The 16,721-nt window shown below is 53.9% G+C and overlaps 1 protein-coding gene across 3 annotated transcripts in view; it reads right to left on the bottom strand.

The window, feature by feature from the left end:
• Positions 1–16,721, bottom strand: part of AXL (AXL receptor tyrosine kinase) — a 51,929-nt gene that overhangs the window by 15,930 nt on the left and 19,278 nt on the right. For 2 of the 3 annotated variants that reach the window (XM_053268361.1, XM_053268363.1), the window contains exons 5-13: positions 9,464–9,544; positions 8,615–8,730; positions 7,219–7,414; positions 5,934–6,073; positions 5,682–5,826; positions 4,136–4,162; positions 3,544–3,673; positions 2,930–3,021; positions 1,203–1,298 (exon numbers count right to left, since the gene is read on the bottom strand). In XM_053268361.1, coding sequence (XP_053124336.1) covers positions 1,203–1,298; positions 2,930–3,021; positions 3,544–3,673; positions 4,136–4,162; positions 5,682–5,826; positions 5,934–6,073; positions 7,219–7,414; positions 8,615–8,730; positions 9,464–9,544 — 1,023 coding nt within the window. The remainder of the gene's footprint in view (positions 1–1,202; positions 1,299–2,929; positions 3,022–3,543; positions 3,674–4,135; positions 4,163–5,681; positions 5,827–5,933; positions 6,074–7,218; positions 7,415–8,614; positions 8,731–9,463; positions 9,545–16,721) is intronic. The other variant, XM_053268362.1, reaches the window with a different exon arrangement.

The following is a 16,721-nucleotide window of genomic DNA, read 5'->3' as shown; positions in this document are numbered from 1 at the left end:
GTCTTGCCAATAGTAGCCACGCCCCCCTGCGTGTGATGTCATATGTAGGGGTGTGGCCGGTGCGCACTTACACATGTGCACAAAGCGATACCGGGAAGGATGCTGCCAGTAAGAGCCTGTCCTGCGGCTGTCAGGGAGTTCCCTATGCCCCGGATTCTTAGAACTCAGAAAGAAGAGCCACCAGAAAGAGGAAGCCCATTCCTGGGGTGCGAAGGGCAGTTCTGCTGAAGCATCAGTTCCTGCTACAAACACGTACCCCAAGCTTCCCTCCATCCCTCTCCCACCCACCCCCCACCCCCCAACCACAATCCCTTCTCTCTTGGAAGCTGGCTTGATGCCATTTATTTTAATCCCCTTTGTTTGAGCCCTGTACATTTCTGGCTGCCCAAGTCTTGTGTTTTTAGCCAAACATGGCAGTCGGGCATGCGCAAGTACTGTAGATTAATTCCATGCAGGTGGCAAAATGCCCTGTCCCTGAGATCACATGTCACTGGGGAGAGCAGAGAGAGCCTTAACTCTTTGACTGCTCTGGGGCCTCGCAATCCTTTCAGCAGCACTGGGGCCTGCCCAGTTTGGGACAGGAAATGGGAAACCCTAGGTAAACGGGGGAGACAGAAAAGGACAGAAACTTGCCCCCCAAGGCTTACAATTTCTAAGCTGGCACCCCCAACCAGGGGCATAACTATAATAGGGCAAGGGGAGACAGTTGTCCTGGGGCCCACTGCCTTGGGGGACCCCCCAGAGGCATGTCACATGACTGACTCCCCCAGCCACACACCCGCCTGGGCTCCCTTCAGTTGTATTCATCCTCCAAAATTGATGTGAGTGTTAAGACTTGGAGCTACCAGAACAGCACGTCTTTTTCTAGTGCCATTAAATGACTTGCATCGTCCACAATAATTTAGGATTATGTTCTATTGTGGCCCACTCCAACCTTGCTATGGCCCTGCCCCAAGCCCGCCCGCCTCCTTATGCAGCAGAGGGTGGCCATCCCAAGCATAGCATGGCTTGGAGACAAAAAAATACCATAGGGCGCAATGTAGCCCAAATGGTGGCACTGATGGCCACTCCATTGGTTGCCTACAGTGGTCAGCTTGCTAACAGTTCCAGCGTGACCCCATTGGGCCTGGGGTCTCCCACCTCCCCTCTCATTTGGGGGGACTCCCATTGCAGAAAGCTGCTCATTGCCAAGCTCGTATTACCTTCCCCAAGGGTTTTCCCCAAAGCCACCTTGTGGCGATCAATCATCACATCGCGCAGTTTCTCCTTCAGCTCCTCGCTAATACCCAGACTGTTCACTGGAGGAAGAGAACAAAGAGGGTCGTTAGGTGCACCCGTTATGCCAGAACCTCCACGTCTCATGCACGCAGGGGTGTGGGGTGCAGGGTGTGACTTCTAAAGCGTGTCTTGGAAGGGGTTGGGATATCACATGTTGACCCCTCGCAGGGTTAGGGACATAGGAAGTTGCCATATACTGAGCCAGACCATTGGATGGTGGTGAAGGCCACCAGCTTGGATGGCTCTAAAAGGGGCGTAGACAGACTCATGGAGGACCAGTCTATCAATGGCTGCTAGTCTGGATGGCTGCAGGCGATTTCCAGGCTCAGAGGCAGGATGCTTCTGAAAAGGAACATAGGAAGCTGCCTTCTACCAAGGCAGACCGTTGGTCCATCTAGCTCAGTATTGTCTGCACAGACTGGCAGTGGATTCTCCAAGGTTGCAGGCAGGAGTCTCTCTCAGCCCTATCTTGGAGATGCCGCCAGGGAGGGAACTTGGGACCTAGATGCTCTTCCCAGAGTGGCTCCATCCTCTAAGGGGGAATATCTTACAGTGCTCGCACATGTAGTCTCCCATTCATATGCAACCAGGGTGGACTCTGCTTAGCTAAGGGGACAAGTGACGCTTGCTGCCACAAGACCAGCTCTCCTCCCTCTTCCTGGTTAGAACCAGTTCCCTCAGGTCCAGAGACAGAAGCTTCAATCAGGAGCCCAGACAAGAAGCACTAGCCCTTTTCATCTTCCTCTGCTGCTGATAGCATGTTCTGGACCTCAACTGGCTTCCAGTCCAGTTTCCTGATGGGCTGGGAGCCTTATATAAGCTCTATCTCCCTCAAGGCTATCCCACTCTTGGAGCTTCTCTTATCGACCCAAACCAACTAGCCAGAATTTCTCTACTACAGACAGGTTCCCTTCTCCTGTCTCCCATCATGCCCTAGGGCTGAACTGCCTCCTGGGACTTAGACCTCAGCTTTCACTCACCCACTCCCTGGAATGTGCCTTGCATTCAAATGGACTTGGTATGGATCCTGCTGACTCCCTAGAAGCAAGGTGCCCCGGAGACAGAATGCCACAATCTTGTGCAAAATGCACTACGGGATGCGCTCCCGGGCAGACATCCGCAGTTTCGGCTCGCTGTTGGCCTTTAAGAGAGCCCAGAAAACTTACTTGTTTGGCCTGGCCTTCCAAGGTTTTGTTAATTGGTTTTTTTAATTGGTTTTAAATTGGTTCTGAATTGTTTTAAAATTGTTTTTTATATTGTTTTAAGCAGTGCATTTTAAGTGGTGTTTGTTTTTTATGTTTTGCAAACTTGTTGTGCACCACCCAGAGAGTGGTCTAGAAATGTAATAAATAAATAAATGAAATGAAATGAAATGAAATGAAATGTTGCACAAGGCTAGAAGGCAAAGGCCAGGAGCTCCGCTGCTAAGTCAGAGACCCTGTAATTACTAGGCAACGTTCTTGCTAGCACTAGAAACTCAGGCAATGGGCCAGATTAACCGGTAGGCTAATAAGGCTGTAGCTTTAGGCCCTCAGATGTTTAGGGCCTCCCTTCTCCTCAACCGGAGGCCCCTCACCACCTGAATCCTGCCCTGGGCTGTATGCATGTTGGATAGCTGGCAACAGGGACCCACTCCTTGGCTGACACTCACAAGTTGCTTCAGTGGTACGGCGGCTGTAGGATTTCCGGACCCGGTAGTGGACCACCAGTTCTCCCTGCTCCATGCTGGGTTCAAAAGCTTGCCTGCAGGATGGAGAGAAGGAAAGAGATTACAGAACAGAAGGGCCCTGTTTGGACTCACCGCCAGAACCAGCCAACTCACGTCTTCTTTGTGGATTTATCTCATGCCTTCTGAGAAGGTTATTCAAGGCAGCTAACAGTCATGAACAAAGATGTAAAACAACTTACAAATTAAAATACACTAAAACTATCATACTTTGGGCACATTAATGCGAAGACCCAGCTCCCTGGAGAAGTCCATAATGCTGGGAAAAGTTGAAGAAAAGCGAAGAAGAGGACGGCCAGCAGCAAGGTGGATGGACTTGATTATGAGAGCAATGAAGGCACCACTGAGAGACCTTAAAGGCCAAGTTGAAGATAGATCATCTTGGAGAGAATCTCTCTATGTGGTCACTAAGAGTTGACGCCGACTTGACGGCCCGTCACCCATCCATCCATCCATCCATCCATCCAAACAAGAAAGATAAAAACAATGGACATGACTCCTCAGGGCGGGTCTTTTCTAGAGGGGAGCATCATGCTTACCCATAGCGGGTTTCCTTCTTCCTGATCCGTGCCAAGACGATGGTGAGGAAGACGGCAGCAGCAAGAGCTGCTGCTATGGCGATGACCACATACCACCAGTGCCAGAAAAAGGCAGGGGCGAAGGTTTCTACTATGGAGGAAACCAGCAAGAGTTAATCAATGGGCAAAGCCATGCCAGCGTCCCACCCAGTACATCACACTTCCCTTCCCTGTCACAGAAATGAGACCACCCAGCAACCATATCTGGGACCAAAAATATCCCTGAGGGGGAACTACTTCCTTGTCCACAATGCATGTGTCTTCCTGCCCAGCCTGCCCCATGCTTCCAATTTCCTCCCCACCAATAGGCACACACAGCCACACAGCTGAAGCTCCTTCCCTTCCTGTGGCGGCCATTTTGAAAGGGGAGACAACAGTCATCCTCCAAGCTGGCATGCCATTGGCCCCCCCTCTATGTATGGCCTACTCCTCTCTGGGACAGGAACCTTCTCCAAGGGGAAGGCACCGGCTCCTGTTCTCCAACGCTGCCCATCCCAGCCTCCCAGTCCGTTTCTGGTGGGAACTGCGTAGAGTGCTTTGCACTGTCTCTCACCTGGCTGAGTGTGTGGTAGAACGCCATCTGCAAGAGTGGAGGGAAACAGTAAATAGATTAGTTGAATATGCCCAAGCTGTTCATAGGGGCAAGACCTCTTTAAACAGATCTCAGTTAGAACCAGACCATCCCCTGGAGGGAGGCTCTCTCCTCAAGGGACTCTGTCCTTTCTCCCTTGCTGCCCCTTAGGCCTGGTCCTCCCCTCAAGGGACTCCGTCCTTTCTCCCTTGCTGCCCCTTAGGCCTGGTCCTCCCCTCAAGGGACTCTGTCCTTTCTCCCTTGCTGCCCCTTAGGCCTGGTCCTCCCCTCAAGGGACTCCGTCCTTTCTCCCTTGCTGCCCCTTAGGCCTGGTCCTCCCCTCAAGGGACTCTGTCCTTTCTCCCTTGCTGCCCCTTAGGCCTGGTCCTCCCCTCAAGTGACTCCGTCTTTTCTCCCTTGCTGCCCCTTAGGCCTGGTCCTCCCCTCAGGGGACTCCGTCCTTTCTCCCTTGCTGCCCCTTAGGCCTGGTCCTCCCCTCAGGGGACTCCGTCCTTTCTCCCTTGCTGCCCCTTAGGCCTGGTCCTCCCCTCAAGGGACTCCGTCCTTTCTCCCTTGCTGCCCCTTAGGCCTGGTCCTCCCCTCAAGGGACTCCGTCCTTTCTCCCTTGCTGCCCCTTAGGCCTGGTCCTCCCCTCAGGGGACTCCGTCCTTTCTCCCTTGCTGCCCCTTAGGCCTGGTCCTCCCCTCAGGGGACTCCGTCCTTTCTCCCTTGCTACCCCTTAGGCCTGGTCCTCCCCTCAGGGGACTCCATCCTTTCTCCCTTGCTACCCCTTAGGCCTGGTCCTCCCCTCAGGGGACTCCGTCCTTTCTCCCTTGCTGCCCCTTAGGCCTGGCCCTCCCCTCAAAGGACTCTGTCCTTTCTCCCTTGCTGCCCCATAGGCCTGGCCCTCCCCTCAAGGGACTTTGGCTCAGCACAGTAGCCACCCATTACTTGTGGTCGCCACCAACCCCCTCTCTTTCTTCAGATCCTTTTCTGGCAAACAGGCGGAAGCATTAGGAGCGAAGTGGGGTCTTCTGTCACTTGCACTGGGGATATGGAGATGGCAAGAAACAGGGGGCCCTCTCCTCCAGCTCAGAAAGGATCCCTGCTGTTCCTTACCTTCTCACAAACCGCATTGGAATTGACCCCTTAGGGAGGAGATCTGTGTGGTGGCCAGCGTTCCCTCTAACAGGGATTCCCAGATGTGGCTGACTACAACTCCCAGAATCCTCAACTGCAATGGCTTTTGCTTGGGGATTATGGGAGTTGTAGTCCACAACACCTGGGAATCCCCGTCAGAGGGAACACTGGTGGTGGCGGTGCTCACTGGCAAGCGGATTTGTAGATGCCTGCGTAGACCGGCCAATGTCTCCCCACCCCAAACGGCCCCTTTCCTCTCGAATATAATCCGTTCCCACTGTATTTCCTCCTCCCGATGCCTCTCGGTCCATGCTCCACCCCTCAGCTTCCAGCTCTGGAGAAGCTCCCTGGAACCCCCCACCCCGGTCCACGGCCTCACATCTCTTACCAGTAGCCAAGGAGGAAACCATGACGGCCCTGCTCCAGGGTCCGTCGCCAGCCCCTGTGTAGGCAGCAACCCGCACGGTCAGATTCTGCACGGAAGAGTTCAGCTTCAAGACGGTTTCGTTGGTCAGCCCCACGTCCACGACCACCTGGCAGGAGAGGCACCGGGGGATCAGCAAGCGGGGAGGAGAGGCCCCAGAGTTGCTTAGGGGCGGCTGGGCACCGGGCCCTTCCCGGATTAAGGAGGAGCACTCACCTCTGGCGAGTCGCCGCTCTGGCAGACCAGCTTGTACCCGCGGAGGACCCCGTTGATGTCACCCCGTGGCTCCCTCCACTGTATGACGGTGCAGCTGCCATTTTGAACGGCCGTGATGTTCACGGGGGCCGCTGTGGGCACTGCCACAGAGATGATAGGTTACCATGGAAACGGGCCCCAGCCCTGGTCCCCAAATGCAGAGGATTCAAACTCGGGTCCCCAGATGTGGTTGGATCTGCCACGGCGCCCTTGGGCAGCCACACTCCAGTCTCAGCCGTGCATCCTGTAACGGGCCACGGGCCACCAATCCTTACAGGGAGTGGGCGCCTGACCCTCTTCTCCCCCATACTGGGTGGCCCTGATCCCTCAGAGGTGAAAAATAACAAGAAGGAAACATTCTATTGGCAGAAACGCTACACCCCTACGTTTCCACCTCCACTTCTAACAGCAGCTTCGAGGGTGCGTGGTGTGTGTGTATCTTGGTTTAAGTCAGGGGACTAACACAGGAGGGCAACAGCTAAAGCTCTCCCCCAGTGGCGGAGGAAGCCGGCCCGTGGTCCGTGGTCCGTGGTCCTCCCGCCAGCGGTCCCCCCCCACATCCCCTGTGCCTGATGTCAGATGGAGGGGGGCGTGGCTTCGCTCCCAAATGGGGCCACATGCCCCGTTTGGGAGCAAAATACCGGCCAGTGTTGCATTCACAGCCTGGTCGGGAGCTGCAGGCAGGGAGAGCGTCCCTGGCCACGCTGCGAATGCAGCTCTGGCTGATATTTGCTCCCAAACGGTCTGCCTGGCCCCATTTGTGAGCGAAGCCACGGCCCCTGCGTCAGACACAGGGGGTGCGTCTGGGGTGCCAGGCGCGGCCCCTGACTGCCAGCGGCCTGGGTTCTTTGAACCCGTTTGCTCAATGGTGGCTCCGCCCTTGCTCTCCCCCCCCCGTGCCATGAGCCACCCCAAATTGCCTCCCAACCCAGGTGACTCCTTTTGGGGGAAAAGGAAAATAGGTCAGGAGTTCCAAGCAGATATGCTCGTTAGGCCCTCCGCTCCTACGCACCGCGCCGATGCTCAGTCTTGCTTAGATGCTAAGCCTTTCCCTAAGCTGTGGATAGAACCCAGGAGTCCCGGACCCTAAGCCACTGCTCTCGGAAACCCAAAGCGGCACCCCACTCCGTCTTCCGGGCAGGCTTCCCAGCTCCCTCTCTCCTAAGCAGGGCTGCTGGCCCGGAGGCCAAGGCAGAAGGCAGAAGGGCTCCCCAACCTCTCCCCACGCCACCGACTTCCAGCTCACCTCCTTCCAGAGTTCTCATTGCCACCCAGTGGGTCCATGGGGAGTTCCCCTCTCTGGAGAGGCAGGCGACGCGGACATAGTAGGTGGTGAAGGGGGCCAGGCCTCCCAGGGTGTGGCTGAAGGGCGGAACGTGGAGATTTCGGTTATAGAACTCCCGGTCGGAAACACTGCTGAGGTCCTCATCTGAACGCACGGCCTGGGGGGGGAACGGTGGTGGTCAGAACAGGGCAGGCATGATGTGGGGAAGGCGTTACGATAATGTGGGGAGGAACGCTGCCGCCCCAAAAACTCTGTCAAAAAACGAGCGCCGGAGAGGGAAAAGAGCGGGAGGGGTAAGTACAAACCCCCCACCCTTAAAGGGAGATCCCCCCGGCCCCGGACCGTGCCTCCGCGGTTCCGTGAACATCCCGAGTTGCCATATTCTGGCTCTCCAAATCCGGGTGCCTAATTTGCATATTCTGTACATTGGCTTGAAAATGTTTTTTGAGCATCATGGTGACGGCACGTTTTGCTCCAGAACTCCGCTTCTACAAGGGCTAGAGCATAGCTTCTTCTTTTTATTTAACGAAAGCTGAAATCCGGGCGAATCTGGGTGGGCTAAGCAATCTGGGTGAGAGGCTTAAAATCCGGGCGAAACCCGAAATTCCGGAGGGCATGGCAACTCTACAAGAACTGAACCTGGAACCTTGTCCATGGCAAAGCAGGTCCTCTTGCTCCCTAGGCAAGTTACTTCCCTGCTGCAGCATAAGGTGGCTGGTAGCATTTTGGGCTGTACCATTTCAGTTTGCAGGTGTGTGTGGGGGGGGAGTGTCCTATTTTTGAGTGCTCACCTATGTGAAAGGTTCCCTGCAAGCAGAAAGAACTAGCTCAGCAGGGAAGAGGACAGAGCTAGAGACTTTCTCCCTGATATGCCGTTTTTCTACTTGCAGGGTTTAAAAAACAAACACATGAGAGGACATCAACAAATGGCATCCCCAGTCCAAAGCGGCACAGTCCGTTCCGCCATCTCCGTCCATTGCACGAGTGACCCACGAGTGACCACACACATGAAAAATGAAAAGCACAAGTGCTGGGAAACCACCACCCCCATCTGCTCTCAGTTTTGTTTCTTGGGTATTGCTGCTATTCCTTGCTCAGGTTCTTTCAGTTCCCCATCCTAGGAACTGAGCCCACATTTTATGCATGGCGGGGGAGTGAGGAGGATGTCCGACGGAAGCAGAAGTTGCGCAGGAAATGGTTCCTAAAAATACAACCAGCTCACTTGCAGCAGGGCAGGAGTGCGAGGGAGCAGTGGAGCGGCCAGATCCCCCCCCCCCCGAGCACCTGGGCACTGGGTCCCATGGCTGGCTGCGACCTTTCAGAATCCTCCCACACTCACAGCCATCCTTGTTGCTACCTGGATGGTGCAGAAGTCCAAAGGATAGGCTCCGCTGGGCCCAGGCTGCCACGCCACTTCCAAGCTGCGGTCGCTCTGCAGCACAAGGGTTAAGGTACGGGGTCGCCCAGGAATCACTAGGGGGAGAGGCAGAAGGCAGGTGTCAGCAAGGCTCTTCGCGTCCTCTTCTCACACAGCCTCGTTCATCACCACTTTGATCCAAAAATCGCCGAGGTTATAAATCCTTATGAAGCTCCCACATATATTTATTCAGAAGCCGTCTACCCTGGCTTTTAACTGGACAGGCTTTGAATGGGTGACATCACGTTTCCTCTGCTCACAGGGCAAAGAGGCACCTTTTAAAGTAGAAACTCTCTTAGATTTCACAGAAGGAGAGTAACTGCCCCTATTCAGGCCAGCCCAGTGCCTCTCCCGGGACTGTTGCTGGTGTCTCCTTTGTGTGGCTTTAGAATGGTTTGCCCTTTGGGGTCAGGGAATCGTTTTCTCACACTTTTCGGTAGGTAAAACTGTTTTTGAGAACTCTTTTTGTTGAAAAGTGGTATATTAGTCTTTTAAATAGATAAAAAGTGCAAATAATTTAAATACACACACAACCCAGCCACATGCTAGCATGCCAGAGAGAAAGGCGTGAGCATTGCCTCCTTATGCTTGATCTGCTTGCTTTCTACTCTCAAGGAGTTTTATGACTCACCGAAGCATTCCGACACGTGATTCTGAGGCGCCACAAACTTTCCCTGCACACCCAGGGTGCCTCGTGCTCCGTGCCCCGCAAGCGGTTGTGCTGCAGCCTCACTAGGTTCCCTACAGATTATGCTGACTTCAGGAAAATGCCCTGTAACCAGCACTCACCCTTCACAGCTGCAGTTCGAGATGTGCTCACCCCTTTATCATTCTGGGCCTCGCATGAGAACGATGCACTGTGATTCAGACCTGGAAAACAAAAGCAGACACGGGTGGAAAGGATTCACTGGCAATTCTCAATAGTCAACAGATCCAAAGGAGCAACAGTTATTAGCACTTCTTCCACATTTTAGGGGTTCAAAGTTGTTTTATACTCCAATCTTCACAAGGATCTAATCAGGCCATTAATGCCCCAGGTTTGCAGGTGGGGAAATGAGGCTGGGAGAGAACTATTCCTGAATCCCCACTGCCCATGAGAGAGCCACATCCCTGAATCCCCATTGCCGTTTGCCCCTTTAGGAAAAGAGCCTCATTTCTGCAGAATCGCATGTCAGAGCCAACAGAATCCTTATGACAGAATCCAAATACCCCAGTTTCCCAGCTAGTCCCTATCCTCAAGCCCCCTAATATCCTCTTCATATCCCACCAACTGGCAATGACAGTTGTGTGCAGGGGCGTAGCTACAACTGAGCGAAAGGGTTCAAAGAACACGGGCCGCCAGCTCCTGAGGGCCCTCCAGCTCCAGCCCTCCATATTTTCTTCATTATCTTCCTCACTCTGGGAGGCCGCCAGAGAGAGGAATGAACAAGGGCTCCCTCCCCTGGTTGTGTGTCCTCCAAATCCTTAAAATACCTACGAACGGGGCAAAGAGGCACTTTTTAAAGCCCAGCCCAACACAGTACCCCTCCCAGGGAGAAGGGCAAGGAACCATCCTCTTATTCCTTTTGCAATATAAACTGCTTTGAGAACTTTTTTTTTAAAAGCGGTGTATGCCCTTAATAATCAATATTTTGGGGTGAAGGGGCAGCAGGATACTTGACCTTTAGTAGAAAAACCAGGGGTTTGTCTGCAGACAGTCCACCCCGTTCCTTCCCCTCCCATCCAGAGCAGAAACATCTGGGGACCAGCCTGGTGTCTCAGCTGGTACGTCCTGTTCCTCCCGCCCACCCGTCTGAGGTTTGGGCTTCCTCCCGTCTCGTTCCAGCCCGTGGCCCTTTTTCCATTCGGCAGCTAGTCCCTTGAGCCAGGACTCCAGGGTTCATTTATGCTCTGTTCAGGAGGAAAGAACCACTTGGGAGGAAGCTCCCATGGGCCTAGGACTTGGGGGAGGAGGGACAGTGGGTTCCCAACTGGCCTTGATCTTCAGCAGCAATAAGAGGCAGAGTGCACAGCCTTTGAAAAACAAAACACGGGCCAGTGGAACTGCTGCTGGGGCTTTGCTGCTGTGTGTGTTTTGTTCTTTTTAAGGCTGTGCACTCTTCCTCCTAATGGCACAGTGGGGATGGGGAAGTAACTTGCCTAGGGAGCAAGAGGTTACTGGTTCAAATCTCCACTGGTCTGTTTCCCAGACTATGGGAAACACCTATATCGGGCAGCAGTTATATAGGAAGATGCTGAAAGGCATCGTTTCATACTGTGAGGGAGATGGCAATAGGTTACCCCTCCTGTATTCTACCAAAGACAACCACATTATGTCTTGTCATCACCAGGAGTTGACACTGACTCGATGGTACAATTTTACCTTTATCCTCTTTAGGGTATATATGGTACAGCTGGGGAAGCACTTAGCATCTCTCTCTCTCTCTCTCTCTCTCTCTCTCTCTCTCTCTATATATATATATATATAATTTAAAATATCGACCTTTAAAAATATGAACAAAACAGTGCAGGCATGCTGTGAAGGGGAAGAGTTAGTCACTAGCGACATACTGGGCACTAGCCAATAGGCACCTGCGATCCTTGGGCGGGCAACAACATTCCATGCAGCATGCACAATAATAATAGCTGAAAGCAGGGGTGGGGGAGTCACATTTTCAGGGGAACAAAGAATTGGGATTTATTGCTGGGGCAATGCAGCTATTTCCCCCACAAGGGAAGGTGTAGGATCCCCCACAACTGACTACAGCCCCACCAGAAATGGGATGTTGCTCCTATAGATTGGAGAAAGGACTGGATTCAGCCACGTCCACCAGCACATCTGACAATGGATGCTGTTTTTTTCTGACCACCCCATTCCTGTCTTACATTCCTAGCAGGGCTGAGTCAGCCAGTGGGCCCTTAAAGCCTGCTGCCACCTGGCCAAACAGATGGCATTGGTAAAACCCAGCGGCACCGACATCACCGGGGAGGGAGGGGAGAGCCAACGGGGAAGAAGGCTGAGGTGCCGCAAACGTGCAAACTGGGCGAACGATGTCCAGCCCCCTCATGGCCGCGCAGCTGCTGACTTCTGACCACACTGTGCCTGAGTCAGCCAGTGGGCAATCGCAGCCGGCCGCCTGTGTCAACAGATGGCATTGACGGAAAGAAGCAGCCAAGCAGATCCAGTGGCACCCACGGCATTGTGCTCAGCGCAGAGGCTCCCGGCTCCAGAGAGAGCACACCCTGCCAAGCAGGACTTGGACATCCTGGTGCAAACGGCGTCGGAACGGGCCCCGCTGGGTCAGAGCAAAGGGGACATCAAGTCCCGCGTCCTGCTTCCAGCCAGAGCGTTCTCAAGCAAGGCACAGTGGCAACAATGGCTTTTTCATAGGTCCTTAACTGCCTTCTGCCGAGTCAGACCTTTGGGCCAGGGGCGTAGCAAGATTTTAAAATGCCTCCCCTCCGCCCCGCACTGAAGCTCAGCTCATGAAGTAAACAAATCGTAAATGAGACTGAATAGTGGTAACAAAAAGCAGAGTAAAATACACACACACACACACACACACACACACACACACACACACACACACCCTATGTCCCACAACAGAACATCATCCTAAATTATTTTCAAAAAGGTTTTGTAAATTGTGGACGATGCAAGTCACGGAATGGCACTAGAGAAAGACCTGCTGTTCTGGTAGCTCCAGGTCTTCACACTCACATCAGTTTCGGAGGATGAATACAACTGAAGGAAGCCCGGGCGGATGTGCGGCTGGGGGAGTCAGTCATGTGACTTGCCTCGGGGGGGGCCAAGGCAGTGGGCCCCAGGACAACTGTCTCCCCTTGCCCCATTATACTTACGCCCCTGGTCCACGGAGCTCAGCACTGCTGATTCTGCCTGGCAGCAGCTCTGCAGGGTTTCAGGCAGAGGCCTTTCGCTGTTCTGCATGGAGTTGTAGTCCACAACATCCGGGAACCCCTGTTACAGGGAGCACCGCTTCCGCTTAGCCTTTTCCTAAATAAAACCCATGGTGGTGGGTGGCCTCCCCACATGGCAGAGACCTGCCTTTCCTCTCCAGAACCTCTGGAATCTGAGGAGGGTCCGCCACCTATTCAGGAACTACTGGAAAGTAAGTAAGTTTGAAAGTAACTCCAAGAACTGCCAGGATTGGAGCCATATGTGGTTTGATGTTTTCCGTAGGGTTGGGGTGGGCCGTATTAGCACAGCCAAACGGCAGTGGTTCCTCCTCTAGTTTCTATACCAAGAAGTTTTTCACACGGGGCTTTTAAAAGCCCTTTAACTCGCATCTCCTCCGGAATGGAGGGGGCGTATTCGCATATCGGCCAGATTTAACTCAAAGTCCCTGTGAGACGAGTTATTGGGGAGCAGTTCACACACAATTTGAGGTTTTCACTGGGCGTTAGAGTGCAGCCCGGTTTATATCTGGGGTAAGAAAAATTCCACTGTTTTGGGGGGACAACTTCAAGTTCGCAGTAAAGCCTCCCGGTAAACCTGCGGTGAAGCCTGCGGTGTGCAAAAGTCCCAGGAGAAACTCACACTGCACCCTCTGCTCATAACGTGGCACATCAGTAGGTTCCACTTACAAGCTGTTTGTGCCATCCCCAAACTCCTTTGCAACCTTTCCTGGCAAGGACCGGACTCCTTTCTCCTATCTGCCTGCATTTCAAAATGGCAAGGACGTTCAGCCCTCCATCAATCCAGCCAGGCCAGGGTGTGACCCAAATTCCAGTGGCTTGAAGCAGTTGCTGAGAACCCAAAGCCATCAATCAGGGCCCTGCAGTCACCACCAACTGCCAGGCCACACAAGAGCCTTGAGTGAGCCATGCTGCAAAGCCCAAGAGCACATTTTCAACTCCCTGCAGGGTGGAGTTGCCAACTGATCAGGGGAAGCCCTGCGCCTTGTCTTTCAGAGCAGCTTGAGCTGGCGAAATCGGCAAACAACGCTTTTCACAGCACTGAGATAACTATTGCTTGCAAATGTATATACTGTATTCACATATGAAGCTGCCTCATACTGAGTCAGACTCTTGGCCAATCTAGGCCAGTATTGTCTACACTGGCTGGCAGCAGCTCTCCAGGCAAGTGAGGTCCTCCCCAGCCATACCTGGAGATGTCAGGGATTGAACCTGGGACCTTCTGTAAGCAAAGCAGGCGCTCGACCATGGACCAACAGCTTTTCCTCTGTCCACACAGCAAGCTACTGTTAAAGGCACAGCTAGAATGGACAACTGAAAAGCTGGCAACTCTGCATGTAATAAGACAGGCGCCTTAATCCTGGGCTGAGGATAAAGACATCTCTATGAGCAGACACTCACACCCCACATGAACAGCTAACCTTTCCTCATCGAACTTTGCCCAACCTAATCCTGGTCACATTTCCTTCACCTGCACACCTCACTCCCTTAACATCACTCCGTTCCCCTCTTACACACATCTCTGGTTATGGTAAACCGCAATCCCAGCAACCCCCAGGGTCATGTGGCAAACCCATTTCCCGGGGAGAGCTGGCCTTGTGGCAGCAAGCATGACTGGTCCCCATAGCTGAGCAGGGTCTGCCCTGGTTGCATCTGAATGGGAGACCACATGTGAGCTCTGTAAGATATTCCCCTTAAGGGATGGAGCTGCTCTGGGAAGAGCAGGAAGTTCCCAGTTCCCTCCCTGGCTTCTTGACGATACTGAGCTAGATAGACCAATGGTCTGACTCAGTATATGGCAGCTTCCTATGTTCCTATGTACTTTAGGAAGAGTGTGATCTAGCGGTGCATGGGTGTGTTTGGTATTTCGGACACCTGGCTTCTTTTCCCAGCTTCTTCGGAAAGGGAAGCAGAGTTATCGCAAAATGCAGGGAGAAGAGAGGAGGAAGACTTTTCAAAACTTGCCCTGCTCCTGTGCCTTTAATTTAGCAGCCTCCGAATGCACAGAAATTAAGCAGGCGGGTTTCCCCCCTACCACTTCATCTCCATGCCTAGAAAAGCTTAATCTGTCAGATTTCTGCTTGTCCGGTGGCTACTACGGAAGGCACAGAAGCTAGGCCCACTCAAGCAATATGGCAACCCTGGCAGAGCGCCCAGAAGCCATCTCTCCTGGGTTGTGTTGGCAGTTGGCTGTCCAGAGGCTGGGTCTCCAGTGGTGGGAGCATGGACTGAAACCGAGCAAGCTGTGCCATGCAGAGCCGGGGGGCGGGGGGGAGTGCAGTCTCCCTCTCTCTGCCTTTGTGTGCTGTCCCTGCTTGCAGCACTTCTGCCCCGCTCTGTGCCTCTGTGCTGGTGCCCCTCAAGCTCTCCAGGACAATCCCCCTCCGGCCCCCCACCCCACCACCCACATGGCCAAATCCCAGCTCCTCCTGACTCAGAAGTGTGTCACCTCCAGCCTTGCCTTCCCCTTCCCTGACTCATGGCACAAATGAGCTGGCGGGAGAAGAGGAATGACAGGTATGTGGGGTGAGGCGGAGGAGGAGGAGGAGCGAAGCGCACACCCATGCGCTCGGCCTCCAGCCGCCAAGTATGGCTCCTTTGTTGGTCCCACCTCCGGGCCGAGAGAGGAGAGGGAAGGAAGCAAGGAGGGAGAACAGGAAAGGGCCTCTGTGCGGGTGCGTGGGTGCCTGAGCATCTCTCCACAGCGTCGCGCCGGACATGGAGAGCCGGAGACGGACGACCCGGTTTTTTAAAGAGAAGCGAAAGTGCTTCAGAGAAGCGAGGAAGGCAACGCTTCCCATGCGGTGCACAGCCATGGCTTTCTTTTGACCCATAGTTGCCTCCAGTCAAAACAGGTTTGGCAGGGCTGGCTTCATTTTTCCTGGCGCCCTTTCAGAACCCCGCCAAACCGATGCAGCTCGCACCTTGGGTAGCCAGATGTCGTTGGGTTGCAACTCCCATCATGCCCTGCCACTATGGCGGTGGTGGTGGGGCGCTCAGGGGAGTTGCCGTCCAACGACATCTGGGCACCCAAGGTGGGGAACGGACCCCCGAACTGGAGAAAACAACGGGACAAAAGCAACGGAGGACGAACATGGCACACACCCCTCCTCTCAATCGGCTTTCAGCTCTCCGAAAATGGAAAACCAAACCAGCCCCTCCACCGGATTGTTTGTTTCTGGAGCTGGCCCTTGAGAATGGGACGGATCCTGATCCATAAACAAAGGCAAGAACATGCTGTGCGCAGAGGGAGCAGGAGCCAGAGGAAGAGGAGAGAATCTCTCCCAGTCCTGCCTAGATGCCAGGGATAGAAACCTGAAATAGACACAGAAACATCTGCATGCAAAGACATCCGCACGCAAAGACAGAAACATCTGCATGCTAAGCAGATGTCCTGCCACTGAGCGAGGGCCCCATCCCCAGCGCACATTAGATGCATCCACAATCTGTGTGCAGTGTCTACACCTACAGCCCTTCACACACTGTGCCCAGTGTGCATGCAGAGCAAGCAACACACTTCCTCGCTGCACCCTGCCTTCGGGGGACCCGCACCCAGGTTCTACTTTGGAAGTGAATGCGTGGACAGCCTTTGGCATGTGTACAAACATCAACAGAGTGTCTGAACAGGGCTCAGGTCTCGGGACTTCCCGGCAGGAACACTTTCCGATTCCCAGTCCAGTGGTCCATGTCCCAGGGGGTTTGGTGGGGTTTGCTCCCGAGTCGGCGAGCCGAGGACTGTAACCAGAAGAGGCCGGTTGCTGCCCAGATGAGGTTTCTATTCCAGGAGGAGCAAGGAATGCCACCAGCCACAGAAGTCCGCCAAGAGTCACTTCCTCTTACACAGGCGGCTTCCAGTTCGGTGCCTGCAGCCCCACACAGCTGCCAAATCAGCAAAAAAAAACCAACCCAAAAAACACCCCACCTCTGGCCAGATCAGCAACCCTCAGTGCCCTTGATTTGGCTAATCCTTCCTAGGCCTCCAGCAAAAAAAAAAAAAAGGGATGCTGGGAAGGGTTCCAAGGAGCTGCAGCAGAGGGCTTCAATGGCCCTCCAAGCAGAAGAAAGGAAGCTGCTTGGCTTAATTTGCATTTGGGCTCCAGGCCCGATTTCCCAGCAGCAGCACTTAATGTTG

This window comes from Hemicordylus capensis, chromosome 7 (genome assembly GCF_027244095.1).
Source record: "Hemicordylus capensis ecotype Gifberg chromosome 7, rHemCap1.1.pri, whole genome shotgun sequence".
In the NCBI taxonomy this organism is placed as follows: domain Eukaryota; kingdom Metazoa; phylum Chordata; class Lepidosauria; order Squamata; family Cordylidae; genus Hemicordylus; species Hemicordylus capensis.
The sequence above is the reverse complement of the archived record's forward strand: the minus strand, read 5'-3'. Positions and strand labels throughout refer to the sequence as shown.